Source organism: Carya illinoinensis, chromosome 1, assembly GCF_018687715.1.
Source record: "Carya illinoinensis cultivar Pawnee chromosome 1, C.illinoinensisPawnee_v1, whole genome shotgun sequence".
Lineage (NCBI taxonomy): Eukaryota > Viridiplantae > Streptophyta > Magnoliopsida > Fagales > Juglandaceae > Carya > Carya illinoinensis.
In genome coordinates this window covers 56,775,026-56,791,044 of record NC_056752.1, presented here as the reverse complement: position 1 = coordinate 56,791,044, position 16,019 = coordinate 56,775,026, and the positions used below count along the sequence as shown (strand labels likewise).

General features: G+C 36.0%; 1 protein-coding gene across 3 annotated transcripts; it reads left to right on the top strand.

Annotated features, from left to right (window-relative positions):
• Nucleotides 1–866: 866 nt before the first annotated feature.
• On the top strand, nucleotides 867–6,831 carry LOC122291822. 3 transcript variants are annotated; one of them, XM_043099836.1, is made up of 5 exons: nucleotides 1,372–1,496; nucleotides 1,580–1,649; nucleotides 1,809–1,924; nucleotides 4,841–5,081; nucleotides 5,278–6,831. In XM_043099836.1, the coding sequence occupies exons 2-5, from the start codon at nucleotides 1,623–1,625 to the stop codon at nucleotides 6,628–6,630; spliced, it is 1,737 nt and encodes a 578-aa protein (XP_042955770.1). In that variant the 5' UTR covers nucleotides 1,372–1,496; nucleotides 1,580–1,622; the 3' UTR covers nucleotides 6,631–6,831. The 3 variants fall into 3 exon arrangements, with proteins under 3 accessions (XP_042955754.1, XP_042955770.1, XP_042955763.1); XM_043099820.1 differs by lacking the exon at nucleotides 1,580–1,649 and having other exon boundaries at nucleotides 867–1,496; XM_043099829.1 differs by lacking the exon at nucleotides 1,372–1,496 and having other exon boundaries at nucleotides 1,503–1,649.
• Nucleotides 6,832–16,019: the final 9,188 nt, after the last annotated feature.

Sequence of the window (16,019 nt, the reverse complement as noted above, 5' to 3'; positions counted from 1 at the left end):
ATATACATTATATTTTATAACATTTTACACAATAACGTTTAAAAGGAGAAATATTTTTATAAACTATTTTATAAAATTAACATTATTTTATAAAAATATTTTTATTTTATAACATGTGTTACGTAAATTATTATAAAATATATTGCGTATCTATAATTCCTATTTGCTAGTGAAAATAAATATATAATTCGATAATAATATTGTTATTTAAAAGTATTATTCTGACAACTCTAGCCAGCAAGATTCGCCATCCGAATGGGCAGCAGAACTGCGAAGACAATCATTTCAGTACATGGGACCTACAAAAGAAGTATCTGTCTGTGAACTGGGTCCGCATCTTTGACACATCATTAATCTACGGGTCGAAATTCCAAACTAATCAAAAAGTTAAAAAAAAAACAAAAGAAATAGATGCCAAAAAAAGTAAAAAAGTAAAAAAAATAGTGATCCATAATAATTGGTCTTGTAGTCCCCCATTCATTAATTAAACCAAACAGCCAGCTCGTACTTTGTTGTTCCCTCAATCCTCGTTAATCTCGATCCCTCTCCAACGCGCACGCTATCCACCAGCAGTACCTACATGTTCCTCCTATTAGGCGCTGCCGCTTCCTTCCTTCCTTCCTTACTTGCCTACACGCAAATGTCGGCTACAATTATGACGTGGCAGTTCCCAAAACGTCCAGTCGCTTGGGCCCACAGAAACCATAGTGGGACACACTTGAGAGGAAGATGACGTGGAACATCCACATGCAATCATGCTCGGACTTGAAACCGACTCTAAAAAATCGCATTTCATAAACCGATTTCAAGTCCGCTAGCTCCTCCCTCCCTCCTTCCCGGCCTGTTATTTAATGGACCCGGGCGCCTCTTATCGTACCATTTTGGCACAAACAATTCCTGTGGGAGATATTTGTTTCTCTCTCAAAAGTCGGTCTTCCCTCTCTATCTCCCGTTCCTTATTGCGATCGATTTCCTGAGGCTCTGAGTCTGTTTCCACTTTTCTAGTTCGGTTTTCTATATTCCGAAGCTAGGGTTTCGAATCTGCTTGCTGATTGTTCGACTTTGTTGAGGGGAAGTTTCTGAGATTGGATATGTCGGACTCCACAAACCACGATTCAACTCGTAACGATAAGATCGAGGATCTTGATCGCTCGAACCGATACGATGTCGAGGACTTTGACGATTCGTCGTCGATGGATGCGCTCTCTTCCTGTGACGTCGGATCCGTTGCGAGTTCGAGTGGCTCGCGAGAGAGCGGTGGGTCGACAGGCGAGATTGGGCTCACGGACCGGTTGACGGATGTTCTTGTGGACGGAGGAGATGGAGATCTGTTGCTTCAGCAGAACGATCGCGAAGACCGGGTTCTGCAGTGGCTACAGGCTTTGGATATGCAAGTGATGGGGGCTTGTCGAGCCGATGAGAGGTTGAAGCCTTTGTTGAAGACGAACGCTTCGAATGGAGTCGCCGAGGATCGCCTGCTGGCTCATTTAAGTCAGGTATGTATCTTATTTGAAGATAATTTGATTCTCTTGAGATTTGGATACTTTTTCATCAAAGAGTTCACCGCTTGTGGTGGAAGTTTGTTTGGCGATTCTATGTAGGAATTGGTGTGGTGGCTGGTGATGGTTGCACGGTTTCACGAATTGGCCGTGAGTCAAAACATGGACATGATTAATTGTGCATTGTGTTGGATTGATGATTTCCATATATGTATTTTGTCCGCAGAAGCTTTCTTTCGTGCCATATTTATTTGTTGTTTATACATCTCTATACTTAAATGATGGATTCTATTTTGTTTCAATTAACAGAATTTCGAGCCAGCAGAGGTTGGTATGCTAGCGAGGTGCTTCTGTATACCTCTAGTTTCTCTTCGTGTGGGAAAGATCAGCAGGCAAGGAAATCAGTTGTGCCCAACTGGTACAAGGTAATTTCAGTAACATAGATGTCGGCGTGTCTACATGTTTTATGTTCTTGAGATGTGCGATGTCGTGTTTGATAACATTGCATATGACGTTTTGTACCTTTTCCAAGTCATCGTGTTTCAAAAGTAGTTGAAAGCTCTACTTCTTTTCGTCTCTGTTACGGCATTCCTTTATTATAATTCTTAAATCTCCCCACGTATACGTTTAATTTGATTAGCGTTCTACGAAAATAACGATCTCTGTAGTTACTTACAAAAAAATATATTGACAATAACTCTCTGAAATAACTATATGATTCATCTCTTGCTGCAGTAGAGGTCAATCATCATTTATTCTTGTGATTTCTCAAACTGGTGATTCTCTCTCAGGAGGGGCAATCATTTTGATGTCAAGCTCTAGAAGTTCATTTTGACATGCATAATCAATAGATTGTTGTGTTTAAGGAATAAATTCTTAACGGTCAATCACTGTTGCACCTCTCTACATTTTGGTGTTCTGCATCCGTGTCATTAGTTTTACAAATACAATGAATGCCATTGATGTTTCTTTTACCCCCTTCCAGTGACAACGCATATATGGACAATGTTTTGGGCCGTTTTGTAGCTATTTCATGTAATTGATTACGAATATTCCATGCTGGCAGCCGGTGTAAAAATATGGCATATATTTTTACAGTATATATAGCACATGCTAATATATCTTTTAATTTGTCTGTGATTATAAATGTTAAAGCTCATGAATGTATATAAATACATATATATTGGTTTTAAGAACTTATGGTGCTTTGGATTTCAGCAGATACTTGCACAACAAACTTTTGTTTGTAATCTTCTTGTTGACTGTTAACCTTGTGAAAAGATTTTTTTTGGTCCCCATACTTTCAAGCAGTCCTTTTAGTTGATCTTGTTTCTGAATATAGTTGATAGTGATTTTTGCCAGTTTTATTTTTTTCACATGTTCATGATGGGTTACCACTTAACTCAAGCGGACAGGGAGGTCATTTAATTTTTGACTCGTTACATGTTGGGGCTTCATGTTACAATGTCTAGAAAGTATTTTAACTGCAATCATGTAATGGCTGCATATGCTAGATTCTATTTTCTTGTTTGATAGACTGCTTCATCTTGATATGACACTGCATCGCTGTGGTTGCATTTTCACATGGGGCGACACGATGGAGGTTAGTTTGATGATTATACCCAGTTTAACTGGTTATAAGAATAACAGTCAACTGTTAGTTCTTGTATCATTTTCTCATCCTTCCCAGAGAATGAAGTGAAATAAAGGTAGCTTGAGTTTTCTTAGATAAGGAGTCTGTTCAATGATAGAATTGATCTTACCTTCCCTTCAATTGTGAATCTAGTTTCTGTTAACTTCAATTTAGCGAATATCTGTTTTTTTTTTTTTTTTATGTTAATTATCTTATAGATGGTAGCACCTTACCCTTCTCTTGTATTCTTCCATGGCATCTTGTTTAGAAGAATTTTTTATTTTTTTATTTTTATTTTTCGTTTGGGGGATGGGGATTAAGTTTTGATAGTGTTTGAACTCTTCTTCTACTGTTACATTTTGTGTATACAGTGTTTCTGGAAAACGTATCCGTGTTGATGATAAATAGAAATATCAGGAATCTATATTTTAGCTTATTGATGGTGAAAATCTTCATTATTCCAAATAAATATATCTTTTGACTTGTAGGTAAAGTGGGCGTATTCTATTATGATCTCTGAATTAAGAGGAAGTAAAGGTAGTTTCATGCTCCTGTATTATATATAGCTTGCTGCTGCCTTTTGGATTTTTAGGGTTGACATTTGTAATTTGAGTGTAAAATGCCTTGTCTTATATGCTCTTGATTCTAAGTTATTGTCTCTGTCTGTGTACCTTTCTCTGAAGATTTATTTTTGGACTTGGATAGTCTAATTTCTGCACTATACATGTTAACATTTATCTTCTGTCTTCATTGAAAACAATGTTTCGCTTTGTGTCTCTTTCATGAATTTGTCACCTGGTTTGAGGATACGTGTGATTATTATATATATATATATATATATATGACTTTTATGTCTTCTTTAAATTCATTTTGCCAATGACTTCTTTAGCATCTGTACTGTGTTGCTCGAGAAGTTTGAATAAACTAACAAGGTTCCATAAGTAATGCATTGTTGAAGCCGGTCAATGCATAAACCCAAAAGAAAAAAGTGATATATGAAGAGATATATTTTGAACTTATGCTCAACTCCATATACATTGAAGGAGGTTTGGCAAAAGTTAAACTAGTACAACTAAATATTTGTCATTTTTAGTAAGTTTGGGGTCGAAAGTCTGAAAAGAAAGGAAGAAAATTCTCTGTGCTGGATAATTTGTGAAACTTAGTAGTCATTCTTGGTTAATTTGATCTCGTCCAGGACTATTTTCTCCACTGGAGAAGCAGGTACTGGATTTGTTTACATGTGTTTTGTTTGTTTGGTGACTTTGGAGAAAATGGTTAGAACATGACGTGCTTTAGCGTTTCTTTGCTAGTGAGTTAGGGATTATATTTGGCAATAAACAATTTGCAGGAAATCCTGTAAATTATATCTGAAACGACATTAATAGATACCTTTAAAATAATGAAAACATCAGTATATATACCTATCAAAAAAGAAATTCAAAGGCATTAATAGATGAATTAGGTGAAAAGTAGTATTTTTGATAAACTGGGAAGAGTTTTAGTACAAATCGCCAAAGGTGGAAAAATGCGGTAGAATTGATGTTTAAACTGAAGAATAGGTGAAAATCTTTGACGGGGCAGTACTTCTATTCACATTTTCTATTTTTATTGGCCCAATGTCTATTTATTTACTTTGTTGGATGTAGTTTTGGTAGTCCTTTCAGTATTCAATTTTTCTAAGTCATTCTTCTTCTCTCCATTTTTGCAGGGGAAATCTGAATCTTGCAGTTTTGCCTACATCGGATCTGCGCCTCTCATTCACTGGAGACGATGGTCTGACTGAGAGATTATTTACCATCAGTAAATCCCAGTGCGCTTCTGTAGAAGTGGATGAGATCCCAGCAGATAATTCTGGCCGATCATTCCATATCAAGATCCCAGAAGGCCAGGTTTTCTACTTTTGGTGCTCTGAGAAGTCGAAGCTTTTGGGAATGGAATTGCTCGCAAAGGTGTGTGCGACTTCAAGAATGCATGTGTGCACACACTCCACTGTCATGATAATTTGAGTGGGCCTTGACTCTCAAATTTACTACTTGCAAGTTGAAATTGATTTGAGAAGAAAAAGAATTTGCTCGAACTATTTTACATGCTACTTTCTCTGGTAGAGTGGATGCTAATTATATTTTTGCATTTCCCTTCTAGCAGATGAGGGATTTACTCAAGAGGAAGCCTTCTATTGCCGAATTAACGGGAATTTGTGAGTCACGCCTCAGCTGCTTTGCAACTCATCTTCGTGCCTATCTGGTGGCAACAGTGGGTAGTTCTCGAACAAGTTCTCCAGGATCACCCATTACTTCCTTGGGTACCACCGCTGAACTGTTTGATACATCTCAGAATGGACTGTCCTCATCAATGTCGACAAAATCTTTGCGATCTCGGCACTCTGGAAGTCAAGCAGCAAAAGCAAATTCTTTTCATCAGGGTAGCCTGAGTCCAAGATCCAGTTCCTTTAAAGAGGGCCTGCCAAGAAACTTGTCTTCTCTAAGGAGTGCTGCTAGGGAAAAGTTGCGACGGCGAGCGGACGGTCATGTTTCTGCAGTTGACAATCTGACCATTACTTCATCAACTGCATTTGAAGCATCCTCATCAAATAATTGTGCGAGTGACAACCTCCCAGAAGTCACCAGGAATATGTCGTACTCCCCATTGAGTTTTCTAGAGTCACTGGGGAAATTAGCTGCCGTACCAGCTCTTAGCCCCACGACTCAAATATCTTGTGTAGGCTCGCCTATCTTCTCCCCTTACTATTGTTGGTGCCCTCCTGGTATGCCAACTGTGCAATTCTCAGCCGCACCTCAACAAATCCCCGTATCATCAAATGAATCACTGCCATTTCCCTCGCTTTCTTCTTTATTACCCAATACGATGCCATCCAGTTTGTTGACTTCCACACCACCTCTGGGTCTAGACGAAGCTTCCACAGTGAACTTCCCAGCCTTGCGGTCAGACCAATTGGTCCGGTTGCCAATTCAAACTTCTCAGCAGATACGAACTTTCACACCTTTAATGTGTGATCCAATTGTTCACATTCCAGTTATTGATGTTTGCTCTTCTGGTCAAGGCTACCTAGTTAGTGCCGGCCCTGCTATTTCAAATGTCATTCCTCCATTGCACCCAAAACTTGTGAACCCATTGATTCCTGAAACTGACACCATGGTAGAAAAGGGTGCGAGAGAGACTCTGCGTCTGCTTATTAGTGGATCATCCCAGACAAACCCACCGTTGATGGAGGTATTGCCTGCTGTTCTAACAAAAGCAGATCAGAATCAAGGCATGCTACTTGCTGGTAGCCGAGGTCTATATAGTGGAACCACAGATGTCGGTGTCATTGCAAGTGGCATCGCTGCTATTAGTCTGGCTTCACTGTCTGGGAGATCGGGTGGTGGCAGCTATGAGAATATGGATATAAAACAGGCGGGATCTAGTTGCTTGGGTGGATCTTTTTCAGATGACGAGGGAACCACTTCATGTTCAAATTGTAGGGAAGAAACTGATTGACAGAGTGCGCTCCTTCGCATGCGCTCTTTTTTAATTCCTCCGTAGATCCTGTATTTGTTCCTACAAATGTAGATAAGTGGCTGTAGGTTTGCCCCCTTGAGTTGTAACTAGTGAAAATCATAGCGTACCTTGGCTCTCTTTTGAGCCATAATTGTACTAGTTCTTGATTAGAATGTGAATGAAATTTGGATTTTGTTTTAAGTGGTGTTTATTCTTGTTCTCAAGTTTGATTTTAATTCGTTGTTATTTTCGTTCCTGTAACAGAATTCTGACTTCAATGTTGATCTGCCACCACGTATTTTTCGGTTGAACTACGGGACTGGGAGTTACCACTGCAATGAGAGAGATTGTTTGATTAAAGATGATTTAACTAATTTTGAACATACCTTTTATGTATTTCTGTTTCATTTAATATGATATTTTCTTCACAAGTTCTCGTAAAATCTAGGATCTACACAACGCTATTTAACTTTTTCATACAACTTCAAAATACCATTATTAACTTTTTATTTTTTCTTAAAAAAGTATTGTTCTCTCTCTTTTACGTTTGCCATTTTGTCCATTTCAATGCACTGGAATGAAAATGTTTCTTGAAATATGTTGCTACTTGCTAGCATAAGACATACCAAATTTAAAAGGTTAGGGTATTTGAATATTTATATTGCATATCCCGCAAAACCTCTCCTTGATCTCGTATCAACTTTGTCGGGTAACTTATAGGGCTTAGATTTGGGATCCTGTGGCAATATATATGGTTTCGAAGCAATCCCTATCTATAGATTGTTCCAATAACAACCTTTATCTGGTTAACTCTGAGATCTAAGCAATTAATCAATATTATTTTCATATTTCCCACTGTTTTAAAACCTTTGTATTTCATCCCTCTAGGCTATATATTTATACAGTACTCCTATTGAAACAATTAAAAGAAACGCTAATTTTGATGTGAACTCGAGATTTCATTTATGAAAACCCATCCTCTCCCTTCTCTCCTCTCAATTACTTGAAACAACTTTAGTTAATCTTGACTGAAGAGAAGAAATGAAACTTTTGTATACTCGACTTAAGAGCTTAGATAGAGACAGTTTAGTCTTTATACAAAGAGTAAAGTAAACTACTTAGTAAAGTCACCTAACTGTAAACTTCAAACTATCTATTTACACTATCTGTTTATCGTAAGGACTAAACAGTCATTTTGTATACATTTGACATTATCTATGATAGTCCCCCTCAAGATTAATGCTAGTTGTCATGAACATTCATCTTGGACAGCAGTGTATGAAAAACAGAAGAAGCAAGAGCCTTGGTAAGTAAGTCAGCAATCTTTTGGAAGAAGATACATGCAATGTTCTAAGCACTCCTGTTTGTACTTTTTCCCTTATTAGGTGACAATTTAATTCAATATGCTTTGTCTTCTCGTGAAAAACAGGATTAAGTACAACATGTAAACCAGTTTGGTTGTCACAAAATAGTAACAAGGGATGAGAATGATGCTGATGAAGATCAGATAGTAAGGACTAGCTATATTAATTCACAAACAGCATAAGCCATAGATCGATACTCAGCTTCTGCAGACGATCTTGAGACTGTTGTTTACTTCTTAGATTTCCAAGAAGATGAACTTGTTCCATCATCAAGTAACTCACCATCATTTTTAGACAATTTACAATGAGAATCCACAGGAAAATTAGCTAGTTTACAGCCTAGCAAACCAGTATTTGAAATCAACTCCAATGCATATTTTCTTTGACATAAAGAAATGCCATTTTTGAATCGAGCAACCATGCCTAAGAAATATTTAACAGGACCTAAGTCCTTTAATTTAAAATATGTACTTAAAGAAAATGTAATGTGCTAAACAACTGACATATCAGTACTTGCTAGAAGTATGTCATCTACATACACCAATAGGGCCACAAATGAGTCTTCATTCTTTCTTGTAAATAAAGAGTAGTTCGAGTTGGATTGAACAAAACAAATCCAGCAAAGAACTTATAATATGTTGACGCTTTTGATACTTAAAAATAAACTTGTTGCTCCACAATTACAATTTTTATATGCCCCACATGTACAATTTGGCATCTAATTATAATTCGTCAATTCATCCCACAAACACTTAAATTTGCAAGAATAGATACTCATAGAAGTTTGATCTTGGAATAAAGATGAGAGTTCCTTTTGTAATTGAAAGATTCTTGGTCCATTGCCTTGACAGAACTAATTCCGTAATTCATCCCGCATTTCTCTTGTTGTTTTGGCATATACAATTGTTTCCCCAATACAAAATCCATCATAAAACCATGCTGTTGCATCTTTCCCACACATCATACAGAGAATTTGACTCATTCGGCTGAGTTACGGCTCCATTTATGAACCCTATCTTGTTCTTTGCCTTTAGAACCATCTCCATCGATCTACACTAATTCTCGTAATTGTCTCTTGTAAGCAGATTAGAGACTAACACAGAACCAGGCAAATCTCTGCTTTGCAAATGTTACGGACTGGAATTTTCAGCATTGAGTGAAACAGAGGCTGATGAAGCCATTCTTGCAGCGGAAAATTGATTCTTGGAATGAAAAATTGATTCTTGCAGTGGATATAGGCGAAACCCTAAGGTATTCGCTCTGATACAATGAAACAACTTCAGTTAATCTTTAGTTGAAGAGAAAAAAGGAAACTTCTGTATATTCGACTTAAGAGTTTACATCAGAGAGAGTTTAATATTTATACAGAGTAAAGCAAACTACTTAGTAAAATCACCTAATTGTAAACTTCTAACTAACTATTTACACTAAATACCGTAAGGATTAAACAGTAATTTTATATACATTTGATCTGTGATATTACTTGTCAGAAAAACTGTTTCAAAACAATTTTGTAAGAGTGTTTAAGAATGCCATGTGCTCGAACTGTTTTTATTAATCGGGCCGGCAAACGTTAACAATAAGCGATGTTCTAACTTCTGTCTCGATAACTAGGAACCCACAAATAATAAGGCCGGGTTTTTGCCAATTAGTGATGTTCCCGTCTCCATTAAGAGTTGCTTCTATGAAAGCTGGAAAAGCCACCTAGAATTTCTAAGCGAATGAGGGATGATCCCTGTATCAATCACATGCCAATTGTCATAAAAATATCAGACCCATCTCCTAGTATTGATTAGAAATACGACAACATTAATGTTTTAATCAATGCGACCAAAGTGTAGTCATTTCCAAGGCCATTAATGTGGCCAGTTGGGTTGATTGGAATCGAAGCTGCCCAACAGCCACGTGGGTTTTTGGTATGACATTAACAATACAATGAAAAACAATGGACCTGCAAAGGATATGAACTTATGTGAAATCTACCCACCCTAATTGCCTCGCTGTAGACCTCTTCCTGGCCTGGCCTGGCCTGAGCAACTTTTCGTTTTTCCTTTTAATAATGTATAAATTCATTGTATTCGTACCATAGACATGTTTTGAATCAGATCGAGCTGAAAACAATAAAATGCCAAGGTATTTCCAAGTTGTCTGCCATATGTTTACATTCCAACAAGAGCTAATCACATGCATCGTATCATGATTTGTTTATTTATTTTTTTCTCCTGTCAAAATTGAGGGTTTTTATTTTTATTTTTGGGATATCTGATTGGAATAATTCTTGCCAGTAGGAATCGGAATGTTTACGATGTTTCTCAGAGCAGCAGAGATACCCTCTCTCTTGATTACATTTACTGATTGAAAGAAACTAATGAAAGCGTATAAAAAGGGCTCTTCTGTGCATGAGAAGTGGATTTGAATAAGCCAGCTAAGATATCCCTCAGTGTATGGCTAGAAAACACATGGGAGACAGCAACAGAGTTCATTAAATAAAATTGGTCGGTGCCCTTGATCTGCATTCAACGTTGTCTTATTTGATATTTGGTCTTTTTATATGGCAGCATGTCATTGTCATCTAATAATATTCCAGATAGAAACAACCTTATGAATACTAGCTATAAAAATTCATTTCTATGGGCAAAATCAACTGCACCGAAACAATACAGAATTCATTCAAAAGAATCCCATCTTCATGTGAATGCCAAATTGACTCTAATATAAGGAAAAAAGCCACTTAGATTTACTGGTTGACTAAGGAACCAAACCTTGTTCGATACTTTTGGTCGCCGTTTAAAAAACTGGACTGCAACTTCTCAAATTCCACTCGCATCTACATATCTATAAAAAATTAGAGAGAGAGAGAGAGAGAGAAGCGTAACATCAAACAAATCGGTAACGTGAGTGGAATAGAACAGAGTACCTAAAGAATAACTGTCACATCAAATGGTGACTTTCTCCGCCATTGATCAATTTCTCATCCTTTTTGTCATTCCTGATGTCCATTGTAAAGATGCCCAACCCAGAAAGAAGTGCTTGAATTATTCGTTGCATTTAAAACAAGCCAAGAAAATAGAAACAAGTGATTTGGTAGCTTGAGCACTACGTCCATAAAATGATCCTACTTCTTTGGTGTTGATCATGCTATTACAATCTCGACAAGTGCTTTGTTCCCAATTCAAAAGGGTCAGATTGAAGTTTTTCCTTCCTTTTTTCGATCATCAAGTCAGAGGCTTTTGAAGGGGTAGTAATCGGATTAGGTGATGCATTGACATACGTAATACCAGTACCACCATTGCATTTTGATTTGAAGGCACAATAAAAGCAATTCCGGACGGCATGTTGCTTTCAAATTGGGTGGACAATGGACATTAGTCACTCCAACTTATGCTATAGAGGACGTTGCCGCAAAAAGTCCATCGTTGTCGCCCCCCGAGACTTTGAAGTCTCGATTGTTAGCCGCACTTCAAAGAAAAAGTCGCTACATGCTTCTGCTCATACTGTCCAAACACTCGTTTCGCTTATTATACAGGTATTTTAGTTGCTCCATCGGTCCACGATACCTTAAATTGGAAGAATTATATTGGGAAGATGTAGTCAAATATTATGCGAGTGTTCTCTGCATTTGAATAGATTGCATTCTTGAGTGAAGTGTAATAATTCAAACAACTTACAGCATGGACATTTTCTATATATGACTCAAGAAAACGAGCATTGTTTGTGGATCCCGATAGGGGGGGATGCACTAGCAGAGAGGACAAATCAAGAAAGAATCTCAGATATATATCCTCAGGTATCTTCAGCCACTTTTTTAAAACATGTTTTCATGTTATTCCACCATGTAAATGATTTTGCCGCAACGAACTCGAACAAAAGCAAGTGGCCATATGACTACTTTTAATAGAAATTGGACACCTAAGCATTACGAGGATGATATAATGGAAAAAGCAATATAGGATTAGTGCATGTCAACTTGTCTTGGCGTTTTATGAGCAAATATCGAAGCTAATTATGGCTTACCCGGGGACCAAGTTGTGTTTGTTGAAGATATATTGAGTTGATTTTTATAATTATTAAATTATTTTGTTTAGATTTTTATAATTTTTAATATATTTAACTTATTTTATCTTAATGTAATCTTTTTTATAAATAAAGACGTATGTATTATATTTAATAACAATTGAGAAAGTAAAGATATAGCCCTTAAAACATATTTTCCTCTTTTTCTTTTCTTCATCTTCTTTAATATTATAATTTATTTTCTGCCATAGTATTAGAGCCCTTACCTAATGCTAGGCTCAATCCTATAGAATATTTATTTTTCAGCTAAGTTTACCTCTTACAAACATTTTATTGCCGTTCAATTACGTATCATTTCAAATTAATGCATTTGGAGTATCTCTATTAGCTGTAACATTTTTTTTATAGGGTTTTAATCTATTGTAAGCATTGTTTGAAGCCCTAGATCCAATTTTGCCATTTTGATTTTGGTCCAATAGTTGACCAAGGCCATATAACGCCCATGTTGGCCATAACTTCAGATTTAATGGTCCTGTTGCCAGCCACTTCATCACCGTAGAGAGTACTAAGTTTCATAAAATTCTAAAATGTTTGAATTTCTATATATTTGAATTGTGCGTATACAAAGACTAAACATAACATAACTATAACTATTATCTTACTTAATTGCCTATACATTGTATGAATTCAAAATTTAAAATTGTCAGCTATACTTCTAACGAAATGGAGTCTATTGAGGTATTTTGAACTCCTGAAACAGAGGAGTCTTCTGTAGATGAACAATTCTCGTTGACCTGTTCTTCTACATGCCCCCTTAGTTGAAAGGGTGAGGAACAAACCCTGAGATTGTCACACAAAAGATGAAATCAAATAGAGGGCAGTGGCTTTGTAAGTGTATCTGCATGCATACTGGTCCTTGGTAGAAACAAGTTGAACATGAAGTTGACTACGAAGGACTTGATCACGAACATAATGAAAGTCAATTTCAATATATTTCATTCGAGCATGAAATAGCAGATTATTGGTCAAATAAGTGGCTCGTGTGTTGTCACATTAGAAAATCAGAGCACAAAGATTAGTTAACGACTTTATCCATTGAATTTCTGCAGCAACATTTGCAAGTGCCTTATATTTGGCTTTTGTGCTACTACAAGCAACAGCTACACGAAATTAGATTTTTGTCCAAATAAACATAGTAAGCACCAATGGGGCTCTGATACCATGTAGAGAGTACTAAGTTTCATAAAATCTGAAATGTTTGAATTTCTATATATTTAAGTTGTGTGTATACAAGGACTTTAAATAGAATATAACTCTATCGTTATTTGACTTAGTTGTCTAGATATTGAATGAATTCAAAATTTAAAATTGTCAGCTATACTCGTAAAAAAGTGAAGTCTGTTGAGTTGTTTTGAACTCCTAAAATAGAGGAGGCTTCTGCGAATGAATAGGTCTCATTGACATGTTCTTCTACAATCAACGACACTATTATCTTATCGACGATCAATTAATGCATATGAAGGCTATTTTTAAATTTCAAAATCAAGATTTCAAAATTCACATTAAATTTAAAGGGAATGCTAAAGATAATATCAAATTAATAATTATCAAATCACTTTGATTTGATTTTTATAATATTTAAGATATTTACCTTATATTATCTCGATGTAATTTTTTTTTAAATATGTAATAATTGAGAAAATAAAGACGTAATCTTTCCCTCTTTCTTTTTTTTAATCTTCTTTTATATTATATTTTAAAGGACCACCTAGTCACTTTGGGCTTGTCATTGTAGTCAGTCCACTACAAACAAGCACCGTTGCTGTCCTCACATTACCTTATGTCTATCCCCCTTCGCTCTATAGAACTGGACATCCAGTGTGTTGAAGATAATATCAATAATTTGATTTTCGCTACAGTGAGGACATGTGCTGGTGGCTATCCATTTCATTAACATTTTTTTTTTTTTTAACAACAACGGAAGATTTAAGACGTGTAAGTGTTATGCAAGTCATTTATAAAAATTAGACCCGCTACAAAAAAATGAATTTTTGGAGTTTTGGTGCACAAGTCATCGACGTGGTATTCCATCTTTTATTTTAAAATATTTATAAGAATCTAATGAATTGGTTGATCTTGTATGAACAAGTTCTCGAATGCAAAACAGACTGGTTTTGTCTTAAATAGAATTCAAAACTCACCGGCCTGGCTGCTAGGTGTAATTTTCGATATTATCAGTCTTGGCAGATAATAGGTTTTGGGTTTTACTTTTTCTGTTGTTAACGTTATATTCTGTACGTTTGAATAAGGTTTTAGCAACTCAAGCTAGATTTTCACTTGTGAATATAAAGAAAAAAGTGAGCGGGGATTGTTTGGAGAGTCTATGAGGCCTAAGTTAATTTCTCATGAGTATTGTGAAAGCTTTTATATTTAGAGTTAAGAGAGAGAGTCTTTTGTACCTGAGTGGGGAGCTTTTATACCAAGTCTCTATTATATTCTTGGTGTCAAGGTCAAGCCATCTCTTCTGTTTATCTCAACTTAAGTTTTCAATGTGACGTGACAATTTAGGTCAGGGCCTTCAATGAGGCGTGACTATCAAGCCAAGTTTCGGCAGGTGAAAAGTAAGGTCACTTTTAATCCCCTCCGTAAGAGAATGAAGGGCCGTTTGCGTCTTCCATTTTATTCTACCAATGTAAGTTTTTAAAGCTAGATATAACATGGGATGTCAGAGTCGGCATGTCTCAACTGTTCTTTATGGATGGTTTCCCGCATTCTATACCCCTCTTCCAACGATGCGACTTTTGAGGGCTTGGGCACTTTGGATGAATTTGGGACCTAGAGATAATGAGATCAAAATTGGACGCCCAACTTTGGGCTTAGGCTCAATCGTGATGAGTTCGGATGGGAAATACTTCTCCGCTATAATTATTGTAACTTGATACGATTGTACGTTCACCCTATTTATATTTGTAGTCCACAATTAAATAAGAATAATTAAAACATGGCATGGTTAAGTTTGTATGGATTAAAGCAATTAAAAAACGATGAATTGATACTATCTCAAAGATTAAAAGATATATAGACCTATGAAATATTGGATGCTACAATATTTATAACTATTTGAGTAAATTTTTTGAATAACAATAAATATCGTGATCCCACTTTTTTTACATCCCGCCCCCACTAAAAGCCTTAAAATTTTAGACAATATTTTAGAAGATCCAAACCCATAAAAAACGATATTTTTGTTGCCAAATCCTTTCGAATTTCAATTCCCAGTTAAAGGCCATTCAATTTTCATTTAGGAAAAAAAAATCAAGATTATATTATATATATTTATATATGAATTGGGCAACTTTTTGCTGGCGCTATGCAATTAGCTAGAGATAAGACTAGAGAGTTCATTAATGTCAACAGAAAGACGTGAATGGAGACATGGCCACGTTTGAGGAAAAAACATTTACATGCCGATGTCCGTCACCCGTCACATAAAATATTCGCCACTTTGAATATATAGAATTAGAAATTGGCAATTTGATCAGGTTGAAAGTTGGCATCATATCCATCCTTCTTAATTATATATATATATATATATATATATATATATATATAAATAATATAAAATAGGCTTCAACTCTATGAATTTCGCTCAAAGAGGTAGAGAAATGTAGGTATTCACTAGATAATATTGCATGCCTTCTTCTAATTTTCCTGACAATAATAACTAAAAAAGAGGATTGGAAAAGAAGTTGGCATCATGCCCTAATAAGAGGTGTCTATGATGCAATTAGAAATCCATTAAAATTTTATAAAGAATAAAAATTTTCCATTCTGAAATAATTTAGAATCTCACACATTATATACTATTATTTCTATTATATAAGATATCACAACAGTGCTTTGTATTTCCAAAGAAGCTGTGACTTTGTTTTGAATCCAATTAACTACCATCATTGAATCTGATTTCACAAACGTACAGGTCATCGATCAGGTCTTGAATGTTGAGTTTGA

Excerpts from the sequence above, each read along its gene's own strand:
- LOC122291822 (XM_043099820.1), top strand. The coding sequence starts at position 1,092 with ATGTCGGACTCCACAAACCACGATTCAACTCGTAACGATAAGATCGAG. Across the intron at positions 1,497-1,808 it reads TGCTGGCTCATTTAAGTCAG|AATTTCGAGCCAGCAGAGGT; the intron begins GTATGTATCTTA and ends TTCAATTAACAG. Across the intron at positions 5,082-5,277 it reads GAATGGAATTGCTCGCAAAG|ATGAGGGATTTACTCAAGAG; the intron begins GTGTGTGCGACT and ends CCCTTCTAGCAG.